General features: G+C 41.4%; 1 protein-coding gene across 1 annotated transcript in view; it reads left to right on the top strand.

Annotated features, from left to right (window-relative positions):
- TTPA (alpha tocopherol transfer protein) overlaps positions 1-13,786 on the top strand; it is a 26,104-nt gene extending 12,318 nt beyond the window's left edge. Inside the window, exons 3-6 of the mRNA XM_019519049.1 lie at positions 6,555-6,813; positions 8,616-8,809; positions 10,948-11,058; positions 12,774-13,786. Of these exons, the coding sequence (XP_019374594.1) occupies positions 6,555-6,813; positions 8,616-8,809; positions 10,948-11,058; positions 12,774-12,950 (741 nt within the window). The 3' untranslated portion in view covers positions 12,951-13,786. The remainder of the gene's footprint in view (positions 1-6,554; positions 6,814-8,615; positions 8,810-10,947; positions 11,059-12,773) is intronic.
- Positions 13,787-13,887: the final 101 nt, after the last annotated feature.

The following is a 13,887-nucleotide window of genomic DNA, read 5'->3' as shown; positions in this document are numbered from 1 at the left end:
TGAGCGGTCAGACCTGGCCGACTGCTCTTCCCAGCAGATCTAAAAGGTGCTTCTCAAACTGTGCCCTTTTTAAGTCTCATACTGTTCCTAAAGCAATCAGGGCTTCTGGACAATGGTGATATATTTTATTAGACCAACAAAATGTTTGCAAAAAAAAAATAAATTTTTTTTGCAAATCACCTCTTGTGGCAAAGTGAGTGGGCCCCAGCTAGCCACAGTGCTAGTTTCCCCACCTGTTTTTGGGCACACCACCCACCTCTCTCACCTGGTACACCTGGTGAAATTGTTGTTAATCAGTTAAGTTGTTAATTAAGGCAGGAGGCTGCCCATTCTTGCCCCGATGCCAGGAGGTGCTATCTGCAGCTCCGTTCCCCCCCTACACTGCAGCCCAAGCCTTGCAGATGGCATCCAGATGTCAATGCTCACGGCTCACAGCCGGACCAAGCATAGGCCTTGTTGTCAGGCCTCAGTCGCACACACATTCATACCGCCTCCTCTCACTAAGGCCTCACACACTTCACCCCCTCTCACAGGGTCTTTTTCATGCGTCGACAACTTGTACTGCCTTGCTCTGTCTTGGAGCAGGCCCCATAGGCTATAAGCTTTAGCTAGCTCATACCTTGGGTGGCAGACATACCGTCTTTTGGGCATCTCCCGTGACCCTCACCAGGGTAGTGGCCAGCGAATTACCCAACCAGATCTAAGCTTGCCCTGGCTCCTTTCAGGGCAACTCTATATACATACTGGGCTGTCAGCCCTCTGGTTTTTCCCCTCACTGGGGCTCCAAACCACCTGTCACTGGGGCCGACCCTCACTGGGGCTGCAGGGCTTACCTCCCTGGTGGGTTCAGGTGGCCCTAGCTGTGCCTGAGTCCCAACTACCTCCTTGGGGTCTTGCCCCCACAGGGCTCAAGTGGCTGCAGCTGTGCCTGGTCCCAACTACTTCCGATTATAAGTGACCCACCCAAAGGTGAGGGCTGGGGTTAAGGTGCCCCGACCCACCTTTCACCAGGGTGGTAACTGGCCTGGTATTTTCTGGGGGCTCCCACACCACTGAGACCCCCACCAGGCCACCCACTCCCAGCAGGGTGCAGTTTTAGGTCATGCCCAGGACCAAGAGTCTCCAAACCATCCCCTACAGCTCCTGCCCTTACCTTCAGGATGTTGCAGCCAGGCAATGTTTTTGCCTGGCCTGCCAGCAGGGAACTGTTCTGTTTATATAGGTGGCCAGAGATCTAAAATGGCCACTGCAGTCAAGCACCTGCTGGCTGCTCAGCTCAGCTCAGCTCTTAAAGTAGCAGGCACTAACAGTGCCTTGCCACACATCTATCCATGAGCCCGGATTGCTTTTTCCTCTAGACCAATACGGCTACAACCTGGATACCTTATACTGTTCCTGTAACTCTGTTATAGACAATAAAAAAACAAAACCCACCCATACAACACTGTGTGTCAGTCACTCACTAATCTCACCCATTGCCTAAGAGATGTCCAGTTGTTCTTCATTTTCTACGTTTTCCTCCATTTAAATTTCCCCTTTCCTTCCTCTTGGTATACTCTAGAAGTTCTGTTTGCATCACAGTTTGAAAAACACTGATCTAGGACAAAGAGGAGTTTAAAAGTGGGGAAGAAGTCATTAGTCAGAATAAATAAACTTACTAACTGGTAATACATGATAAGACTTAGGTTTCACTTTAATTCTTTGAATAGTCTCCAAATGAAAACCCTGGAAATATAGCCCAGAACAGGGGATCCTTGCAGGAGGTGAGATATTGTGAAGTCATTGCAATGATGCTTTATTGGAAAGAAAAGATATGGTAACTGTTTACTTCTAGCTCTGTTACTTCTTGAAAAATGAGGTAACCTAAAAGATCAGGTGGCCTCAGTCACAGTGTAGCTTGATACTATGGAGAAAATGCTTCATGTCTTTCGACTATGTTTGCAATCATATCGGTGTTGCTGGCCTAATGGCACTACTAAAATAATTTTAAAAACGCAATCATTTTATAAAGCTCTATTCATGTTGCCATTATGATTTAAATCTGTTTTTCTTAGTTTTGCTTCATTCATCTGTGAAATTAGGTACTGCATCTTCTGTTGAACTCTAACTTCCTGAGATTCCTTTGAAAAAGTCAGACTGGGAGCCTAGCTTTAGGTTTCTATTTTTGAAAATCTTAACCAAAGGTTTACAACACTTAGTTTATACGCCAAGCCATTTACAGAACTTTCACCTCCAGCACTAGCTGCATGCTGGACCTACTCCACAAGCTTGTCTGTCATTCCTATCCATTTCTTCAAAGTACAAACAAATAGAAAGTGATTGTATTCACAGCTCAATACAATCAATTCCTGCTGTACACCGCAGAGCTATTTTCACAACAGCAATTAAAGCCTTGGTTATTAAAATAGTTAATCTTAATATGAATATGTTATATTTATGTAAATATGTTATTGAAATAATCATTCCTTAAATAGGAAAAAATGCAGTGCATTCTGAAATCGGAACTACTGCATCATCAGCTTAATTTTCCATGATTATTCTTCATGGAATTATCGATACGTTCTTGTTCTCCAGCAGGAAGTAACCCAAAAGTAACACAATTTAATGACCTCTTACTCAGATCCACAGCAGATTCCAGCTGCATGCAGAGTCCATTTTATTTTTCAGTAGTGGTAGTGCATAATGCCATACAAACCTGCATTATTTCCTTCTGAAAAACAGTGTACAACAGACAGGATTTTTGTTGTTTCTTTAAAGGGAGACTTCTATTACTTCTGCTTTCTAAAAGCCGGTATTTTATCGGCAGGGATTCTAGTTTTCTGTTTGCTACAGAAAAACACAGAAAAACACAGAATCTGCATTTTTCTACCATCTGCCAAAAGCCAATCGGCAGTGGGGGAGGAGTAGAGGGGAAGAGATGGAAGGAGGAGGCGCTGCTGGTTGGCTGGGAAACAAAAACTGCAACAAAAAATAAAATAGAGTAGAAATGGTGCCACTCACTGTGGGATGCCACTATGCTTTCAGTAGGTTATAGAAAAATGCAGATTTTTGTGTTTTTTGAACAGATTTTTTCGCTTTTTTTTCCACAGAAAACTAGGATCCCTGCTTATCAGCAATTAAAAAAAAGGAGAGGCATCCATTACATCATTACTTAATGATGTGACTGGGAGAAAACCTTTGTCTTTGAAATGTGCTGTGGCTATTCTGATTGTTCGCAGCTGTTATGATGGTAGTGGATTTAATAAGTTTCTCATGAGGGTGTGTGAGAGAATTGTGCAGTAAGACAGCTTGATGCATTTGGAGGAAGAATTCCTCTTATAAAATGTGCGTGTCCCTTCTGTGTTCAAGAAGCCTCTGGGTGAACCTGAAACAAATGTCAAGATAAGTAATAGTGAGGGTATTTAAGGTAAAAGTCTGTTTCTACTGCTCTTGAGCAGAAGCTACTGGCATATTATGGTTCCCTGATCAAGCACTAAACAATGACTACACCCCATTAAAAACCAGGTATATTAGTCTAAAGTCAGGCAGAAGGCAGGGCAGGGTAGCATCTTAGAGATTCATGCCTCTTGAATTCTTTGGGGGTTCTTTGGGGTCTTTGAGGGTGCCTACTTGAGTTCTTTGGGGTGTCAATAAGGTGCCTACTTGAGTTCTTTGGTGGTGGACCAAGGTGATCTGGTTGACATAATAGATCTGGACTTCCAAAAAGTCTTTGACAAGGTACTCCAGCAGAGGCACTTAAAGGAGTTAGGTAGTCAGAATTATAGGAAAGGTCCTCTCATGGATTAGAAATTGGCTTAAAGATAGAAAACAAGGTGAAAGTATAAATGGTCAGTTTTCAGGTTGGAAAGAAGTAAACAGTAGGGTCTCCCAGGGATCTGTGTTGGGACAAGTGCTCTTTAACATATTCATTAATGATCTGGGAAAAGGGGATGAATAGCTAATTCACCAAATTAGTGTCGATGACACAAAATTATTCAAAGTGGTAAAGACCAAGGCAGTAGACTGTAAGGTACTACACTCTGGCACTTTTGAGTGAATGGGCAACTAAATGGCAGATGAAATTCAGTGTAGATAAATGTAAAGTGATGCACCTGGGCAAAAATAACCTAAACTATGCCTACACTATGAAATGCTCTGCATTAGTTGTTACCACACAGGAAAGAGCTCTGGGAGGCATTGTGGACAGTATGCTAAAAACATCAGCTCAGTGCTCACTCAGCAGCCATCAAAAAGGCAAACAAAATGTTAGGGATTAATAAGAAGGGAATTGTAACGAAAATGGAAAAAATCATCATGCCTTTTTATAAATCCATGGTGCATCCACACCTTGAATATTGTTCCAAACTCTGGTCTCCACACCTCAAAAAGGATATAGAAGAACTAGGGAAGGTCCAGAGAAGGGCAATAAGGATGATTAGCGGTATGGAGCAGCTTCCATATGAGGCAAGACTAAAGAGGTTAGCCCTATTCAGTTTAGAAAAGAGACACTTGAGGGGGGCCATGATAAGGATTTACAAAATACTAAATAGAGAACAGAAAGTCAATAAGTATTTATTATTCACTGTCTCATACAATACAAGAACTAGGGATCATAAAATAAAACTAGTAGGTAGTAAGTTTAAAACTAACGAAAGGAACTTTTTTCACACAGCATATAATTCAAGTGTGAAACTCATTGCTACCAAATACTGTGGAGGCTGACAGTTTATCCAGATTCAAAAAGGAATTGGAAAAAAATTATTGGAGGAAAGGTGCATCAGTAGCTATTGAACATGGGAATTAGGGGTACAGCCTCTGAATCAGAACTTCCTAGACCTTAAATGTTGGAGGCTGCCAGTGAGGGAGGAATAGTGGAAAAAGATGTGGTCACACCCTGTTCACTCTCCCTTCCAGCATCCACTCTGCCACTGTGTAACACAAGGTACTGGGCAAGATGGACCTATGGTCTGATCCAGTAAATGGCAGTACTTATGTTCAAAGATACCATCTTATGAAGTAGATTGTTGCCTACAAAAGCTTATGCCCATCTGGACAAGTCTGTCTCTAAGGCGTCCTCTGCACATGAAGATAAAGGCATGCTCAGATCTAATGCGTGATCCACATAATCGTGCTTCCTGCCACGCCAGACGTGTGGCAAGAGGCATGATTGTAGGATCACACATTAGATCCCATTGTGTCTCATTGCTGGTGCAGGGAAACCCAATCCTGGGCACCCCCTGCATCAGTCTAAATTTATTGCACAATTAATGAGGAAATAGCACAATAGTATAACATGTAGAGGGGGCTTTAGGTACCACTCTGCCCTGCCCTCTGCATAATTTATTCCAGAAGGTACCTAGATGAGTGAACATATAAGATATAATGGCAATTAAGAGGGGAAAAAAGAGAAAGCCAGACAGATATATAAGAAATAGGCTGGAAAATGTTTAATCGTTCTAAAAATACCATTGTACAAGAGAAATCAGAAGTACGCACTGGATACTATGCTATATTCTGGTCACACTTTGAAAGAGTTTGTAGGGGAAGATCTGAAATAGATAAAAACAAGAACAAAAGTATTCTTAGAATCATGGAAGACCTTTTATGTGAAGAGTGAAGGGATTGGAGCTATACACTTTAGAAACAAGACATCTATGCAGAGGTGTAGGAAGTTTTTACCCTGCTCTGAGCACTAAATGGATGGTGGGAAGGAATGTGCTTACTACTGAACAGTGAGGGAAGGATGTTACCTGCAGGGCTCTTTTCACTTGAGCAGCAGTCGCTATTGCTATTGCTTGTCTCCTGGCAAAATGAGCCACTGAGGCACAGGCAGCAGGGCTGTCTCTCAGGAGCTCTTCCTGGTGCCACATTTGCCCCCTAGCCCTAGGGGCAAGTTTGCAGTTCCCATGATAAAGCATCATTCTATTGAGCATGGTGCTGCCCCCTCTCGCTGCACCTGCTCAGCTCTGTGCCTGCCACAGGAAAGACTCCAAAGAGGGAGGGGGTCAACCTGGCACCCTGTCTAAGTTGGCTACCAGGGCTAGTAATCCTCTCACCCCAACCTTGTTACATTACTGCTTAAATGAGGCATGGTGAAAGTAAACAAAATAAAGAATAGTATAGAGGGGCACAGTCAAGGAGACAGAAAGGCAGCAAATCTAAACTTTAAGATGACAGTAACTCTATATATTAGCAAACCAGAGAGATCATTGGCACAAAGTCTCACTGAAACCCAAACTGATCAGGATTACAAAGGTCTGGACACTGATATGGATGATAAAAATATCCACTGTTAAAATAATATTTTTAAAGTATCTAATGCCACACACGCCTGTTTTTTTAGAGCATAAGGTAACATCTGATGGGAAGTAAAGCAGAAACTTTCCATGTGGATCATTCCATAACAGTCTACAGTAGAGTTTGTAACATCTTCCCCTGAAATAGTGATTCCAGTCTACTGTTAAAAGACAGAATTCCGGCCCCCTGGTGTGACCCAGTTTGGTAGTTTCTCTCTGCTTAAGATTCTTTTATTTAAAGTAAATATAATATAAGCACTGAAATGATAGAAGTTTTAGTCATATAGCTGTGACTCACTGGTCCAAGACACTTTTTCTGTATACTTATACTTTGCTTCCCAGTTACCTGATGTTCATTGGTCAGAGCATTTCTTTTTCCTACAGTTATTGAAGAACTATCACAAGTGGAGAGCTGAATGCCCAGAAATAACTGCAGATTTACAGCCATCTTCTATTCTTAATCTCCTGCGTGCTGGTTACCATGGAGTTCTGCGATCGAGAGACCCACATGGCAGCAGAGTTCTGATTTATAGGATTGGTAGGTAACAACTATTTATTATAGCATAGGACTTTCCTTACACTTTGGTGTTAGTACCAGTATAAACATTTTTATTAGGGTTGAAATTTTTCTGCTGTCATCGTTTTACTCGTACAACTGCTAGTTATATCACTATATAATCCAGTACTGTACTATACTGTATTAGTTATTTTCCCTGCCTTATAGGGAGTACTGCAATAAACACTTTCATACCAATATAACTGTGTCCATATTGAAGTCCGGCTGGGACAAGTAGGGTCTGTACTGTTTTAACCATAACATTGTATAGGTAAAGGTAAAGGGGTATAATTTTGTGTGTAGACTGATCTTTATGCTCAATGGCTAAATGAAAACAATTTCCAATTGGATTCAAGGCCAACTTCAGTGGCAAAGGTTAGAAAAGGGGTAAGGTTAAACGGGAAATCCAATATTTCCATAATATTGTGTGGGAGTGTGTAGCTACTTAGGTATCTAGTGAGGGTTCCAATGGCAAGCAGACAACCAAGGGATTTTCAAAACTATTTGGAAACATCCAAATTGTCTCGGTATGCAGTATCAGGAACACTCTGAGGGCCCTTAATCTTTTGGATGGTAGTCTCAAATTGTATTTTCTGAACTGCCAGAAAAGCTGCTAAAGATGCTAAAAACATAATGATGTCAATGACATAACAAAGCAGAAACTAAAAATATAGGGTCTCAAATTTCTCCCCCACCTACCTGCTTCTCACCTATTGACTACTTCAATTTGCATTTTCACTGATTGGCTTTCTCACATGCATACCAGCCTCTGGGTTCTTTATTATTCCATCCAGGAAGAGCACAGACTAACTGCAGGCACTTCAACCTGACAAAGGGTTCCTGTACCCAAAAGCTTGCAAAGAAGAATTTTTCCAACTATTTGAGTTGGTTTCATAAAAGATACTGGATTTACCCAAAGAACCTTGTCTGTCTATGTCCCTAGACCAACACGGCTACAACCTATACCCCTAAACTGAAAAACTCATTTGACAGATTCTGGAAGGACTTAAGTGCCACAAACATTTTTAAATGTTTGTTCTTCAGCTACTTAAAGGTATCACATTCAAAACAACTGGATAAAGTGTTGTTCACTTCCTGTTAAACTTGTGTGTGAATCAGTGTTAAATTGCTGTCTGCCTTTTTAACTACTGTATTTACTATCCCCACCATTACTGTTATTGTTGTTTACTTCTCTTACAGGAGATCTTAGAAACCCTAGTCAAGGATCAGAGACACACTAAGTGCTAAAGAGAGACCAGTAATGCAAGACTTATCTTCACTAAGAAAAGAGGTGTATTTTTAATGTGTTGGCCAACTTGTTCAAATCTTAGTATAGACAAGGCAAGTTGTAGTTTTAACATGTTAATTTGTCAAGGGTAACTATAGTCATTTTATTTCTAGATGCTGTACTGAGGAGTTTGGTGAGGTTCTTCCCAATAAGATTTTTACTTTCATTGACGAACTAGATAATTCTCGAAGCAAACATTTTGTTAAACTTCGAAACAGGCTTTCTCTTCTTAGGAAAAATTGACTGCTGAGAGCCTGAGTGACCAGGCAGAGCAGAAGATGAAAGGTGAGCCAGACCAGAGGTACCATGACTTCTGAACAGACAAAATGATCTGTTGCAGGATCTGAGAAGTCTCAAAGAAAATGGCACATACGCTCTGTATGCAGTTTACTTTTATTTTTTGTACTTGAGGAACTAATTAAAAGCTGTTGCAAGTGGAATTGTGTCTTGACACAATGTCCATTTGGTAATGCAATGCAACCTATTTGCTATTTAGGACAATGGGATCCCAAGATGTTTACAGCATATGATGTGTTTCGCGTAAGTCTTATCACATCAGAGCTCATCGTAAAGGAGACAGAGACACAGCAGAATGGAGTCAAGGCAATTTTTGATCTTCAAGGGTGGCGATTTGCTCATGCATTTCAAATCTGTCCGACAGTGGCCAGGAGGATTGCTGCTGTGGTCACAGTAGGCTTGATACTTCTTTCTACTTGCTTTATTGCCAAAGGGCTAGACTATGGCAAAAATTCCTTGTGATTAAAACCTTGCAGAGATCATGCAGCTTGAAGGAACAAAACAACTGTGCTCTTCAGGCTAGTATTTTTCATGGAGACATTTCTTCTCGTCTTGCTTGGAAGTTCGGGTCCTTTTTATCGCCATACATTCTTTAGGCAGTGACTCTTAACAAGGGTGATGGGGCACCTTGAATGCCACCAGATCCTTTGAAGGGGGTACTATGAGGTGTGATTTTTATCCCATTGTTAAAAAGTTCCTGAAAACAGTTGCATTTAGCAAGTTTGATTTTTAATCTAGATAAGAGCTCATCAGTTCAAAATTGTAAGAGAAGAAAAGTTAGTGTAATATTGATACGGAAAACATTTGTGACTGCTATTCTAAGTTGACTTTGGTAAGAGGGAAGAAACTTGTAGTCACCAGAGCTGTAGCAGTGAAGCAGGGTTTGAAAGCAGGCTGCTCTTCCTCTATTCCAAAGGAGTCTTAAAGATACAGCCCATTGAGCTGTATCATCCAGCCACTGGTACTTCCTGTGGGTCTCAGTGACCCACAGGCAGCATGCAGACAGGCTGGATGGCCTATGTACCTGCTTCAGCTTGCACTCCAGAGCCCTGGATGAGTGGCCACCATGTGCAGCACAGCACCGTAGTGACTGCCCGCCACTCCAGGGCCATGCTGCGCTCAGTGATCACTCTGTGGCTCCAGGGCACTACAGTCCCACAGTGGCGGTTTCGTGGCCATGCAGCACAGCCCTGGAGCAGCCGGAGCAGGACTGGGCTGCACATGCTGCTCACTCCAGCTGCTCCACGACATGCACTAGATCTGGAGTGCAGGGCTGGTCTGTGGGCGCAACACCCCTGCTCTGATCCAGATAAAGTATCTTTGAATACTGGCCATATTTCCTTTCAGTTGTGGCACTCCAATTCATTTTTAATACAAATTAACATTTTATATTACGGAGGTTATATGGCAGCTAAATTTTTCAGTTCTCACAAGGTAAAAAAAATTCACCTCATGACTCAGGCAAGACTCCCCTTAAGACCAGGATGTTTCCAAAATTGTGTCATAAAAACAATTTTTGTAAGTAAATTTCAGTGATTTATATTTGATTCTGAGTGTTTCTATACGTTCATTTTGATTTTTTTTTAAAGAAACGATTCTTTCTTGATGCTCTAAAAAGCTACTTTAAACTCTTTTGACTCACTATTTTGAAAATAAATAGTTCATTTTTGGCAAATCTTCCCCTCAGCCCTAACAGAGGACCTTCTTTCAGAATATGATGTGAGTTGCCAAGGAAAGCTGCTGGCTGTCTGGCTTTTGGATACCTTTGTCATACATTCTGCATTGCACAGAACTGGAGGCTTGTGAAAAGGCCAGATCTAATGATAAAGCAAATCATGTTCCTTCTTACTGCAGTGATTTCCTCCCAATGCAATTAGAGGAATTAGTTTAGACTTCTTTTTTCTGAAGTTTAATAGCAAGAAAACATAAACGGTAAATACAGGTTTCCCTCGCTTTATGCAGGTTCTGTATGTGTGAAGTCACTCTCATGCGATGACCTTTTTATATCAAAAATTTGTTATATGCGAGGTAAATTCACTCCTATGAGATGGGTGTGCTGGAAGTCTGCAGTCCGCTGCTTTGTGCAGTGCATTGTGGGAGTGACATGCACCAAAATATCATCTCCTGTGTGGATCTGTGCTCCTCACTCATTGTCTGTAACATGTTTCCGTAGTTGCCATCCCCATTATGGCCTTTAAGCGTCCCTCTAGCTTATTTTCAACTGTGCTGTTGGTGAGTACCAAAATTGTTTTGTAAAAGTGGTAGAAATGGGTCTGGGGGTCAGCACAGTCTAGGTCTTGGAACATATTCCTGTTTGTTACATTGTAAAGTGGGTTCCCTTTGCGCAAATCCGAGTTATATGCTGTTTTCCAAGAACACATGTACAGCATAAAGCGAGGGAAATCTGTACTCCAAGCAAGAGTTAACAAGGTAGGGGGAGGGGGTGCTCTAACCTATGCACTAGGCTGCACTTGGCCATAAGGAAACCATCTTACTAATAATTGCTCTTTTTTCTGTTGTTATTTTGACAGGATTCCTTTCCACTAAAGGTTCGTGGCATCCACTTGATTAATGAGCCTTTATTTTTCCACCCCGTCTTCAGTCTAATTAAACCTTTCCTCACTGAAAAAATAAAGGAACGGGTAAGTAATCATAAATATTTCTTTTCTTCCACAAAAAAATTACAGCCATCAAACTTTCATGAGGACCTGGGTCACTAGTGCTTGAGCACTGAATGGCCTGTCAGGTTTATACTTTCATTTTGACAGAGATTTTTGTAGAAGAAAAATTCTGTATAAATATTAATGATCTGAGAGTGGCAAGAGATTGGTATCATCACAGTTTTCATAATAAGGAACACAGCAAGTCTTCAGTAGAGGGAGGACTAGAGCCCTGGTCTCTGGTCCTTTCTTTTAAATTCTAGTGAATATTATTCATTGAGCCCTAACATTATGCTCCATGCACTGCAAACACAGTGGAAGACACCACTGCATAGCGTATACCAGCCTCTGGCTTCTTAGCTATTCATTCCATCCAGGAAGAGCATGTATCAACTGCAGATGCTTCCTCAGCCTGATGAAGGGTATTTATACCCAAAAGCTTGCAAAGAATTTTTCCAACTATTTGAGTTGGTCTAATAAAATATTGCAGATTTACCCAAAGAACCTTGTCTGCCTGTGTCCTTAAACCAACCCAGCTACAACCTGTATCCCAGATGAAAGACCAACATAGGCAGGCCCACAGTTGATGAAGTGGAACAGAAGAAGTTTGGGATCAATAAGACCACTTAAAGTGAGCCCAGGCTCATGTGGTCTGGGGAAGAGGCCAGCAGGACTGGCTTCAAGAGGAGCAGATGGTGCTATCTCCCTCCCTCTCTGCTCCCAATCATGGAGTGTTGACAAAAAGACAGTTAACCACCTGTTCACTTCATTATGCTTTTATTCCTGGAAGTCGTTGTGCCATTTTCATCTGCAGAAAATTCTTGTTAAATGTTAACAATCAGATGCTGGCCATTTAAGCAACGGGAGCAGTGAGCAAGGCATCAAAATACTGTAAGCCAGTGTTGGAAAAATTACCAAAAAGAAAGCTTTTTTTTACTGTAATGACAGGTTAAAACATCTGAATTCACTTGAAAGCAAGGGATCTGATTTCTGTTGGAATCAAGTATCCAGGCACTTCTGAAAATTCCACTAGATGCCTATCTGACTTTTTTGGCACTTAAATATCTTTAAGAATGTGATACTTTCTATCTGATCCTGTTAGGCCAACCACCTTTCACACTGGTTTGCATAGTCATAGATCATAGATGCTGGGGTCAGAAGGGACCTCAGCACATCATCGAGCTCAACCCCCTGCCTACGCAGGAAACAGTGCTGGGGTCAGATGACCCCAGCCAGATGCCTATCCAAAATGATCAGACTTTTGTGCAAGATCAGATCTTTAAGGTTGGTCTTCTTACACTTTAATTATGTGGGTATACAAGGCTTTCTCTAATGAAAATAATTACATTAGTGCAGAAACAGCACATAGAGCAAGATTTGGTTGCTATGCTTGCAGCTATGTAAAGCACAGTTCCCTGAAATTTCAGCATCTCTCAGGATTGCATTTCAAAGAGGAGGTAGTCTGAGACAGCCACAGCATATTCGCACAGAGAAAACTTCTGTTGAATATTTTGTTGCATAGCTACTGACAATAACAACACTGAAAGCATTTTGTGAAAACTAGCTTGTTTCACTTCTCACACCTATGGTTCTCGGCTTGCTTAATATCTTCACACAATACTATGGGATTCAAGCAGAAGTAAATGTGTATCTGATAAGCCTAGAAAGCCATTTTCAAGCCACCTTTCTGGTTTCAGGTACACATGCATGGAAGCAATTACATACAGAGCCTGACTCAACACTTTCCAGCCAGCATTCTCCCACAGGAATATGGAGGGGAGGAAGTCTCCATTGAAGACCTTGCTCAGGAGTGGACTGACTTTATAATGGAATCCACAGAGTATCTTCAGAGTATTTCTCTTGTTTCCCGGTGAACCAAACATACAAAAATAACGTCTCAGTTTTTAGATTGCTCATTAAAATAGAGAGCAGCAGTTAGTTCCTTGCATTCAGCTGCAATCAGAAAAAAATGTAATCAGACATCTTTCATGGAAATTTGAAATGATTGTAAACAAGACATTGGGAGCTGTAATGCCCCAGTGACTGCCTTCTTATGTTAGCGTGAAGAGATCAAGTATTTACATCTCTGGACTAAAAGTTTCATGAGTTTCACATTCAGTGGGATAATATGCACTACTGTTTGTAACAGATTAAATTATATGCCTAGAGGCTGTATAATGCTACATGTAGGATATTGCAGAGATCAATATTCTTCTAGCTATGTCCTCATGGAGCACTAATCTGTGATGGTTCAATATAGACCATATGCTTAGCTCTTGCATTAAGACTCATCAAGTTGATGAGGGGCAAAGATAAAGAGCCAAATGATTCCAAGAACTGCAGAGCCATCCTGATTAGAGCAAAAGAGTTTGGCTTGGATGCAGGATTATACAAAGCAGTGATTTTTTTTCTCAGGGCTCTGTCTATCTGAAGGGGGCAGAGAGGGGATGGTTTTTGGACTGATTCTCAGGGAAACTGATTTTCGTTCAGTTTGCCCAGCTGGGCCTGCACAATTTGGATGGTGTTTAGTCTGCAGTGGTGGAACACTGCTGTGCCATCCGCTGCAATGAGCAGCTCCTATCTGTGGAAATACTTGAGATGATAATCTAACACTGTGGAGGGAGAATGGGGAAATGAAACTTCAATGCTGTGAAAAGACAATGTAAATCAGAAAGCAGGAGGTATAAATAAATACAAATTTGAAAACTGATGACTGATTCTCCCTCTAACAGATCATCTCTTGGGGAATTTACAGATCAGTTCCCTATGAAGTAGTAAATACCTTTATCTTCCTCTCATTCTGGTTTTCCT

Source organism: Gavialis gangeticus, unplaced genomic scaffold (genome assembly GCF_001723915.1).
Source record: "Gavialis gangeticus isolate Ggan-Ray unplaced genomic scaffold, GavGan_comp1, whole genome shotgun sequence".
Taxonomy (NCBI): Eukaryota; Metazoa; Chordata; order Crocodylia; family Gavialidae; genus Gavialis; species Gavialis gangeticus.
The sequence above is the reverse complement of the archived record's forward strand: the minus strand, read 5'-3'. Positions and strand labels throughout refer to the sequence as shown.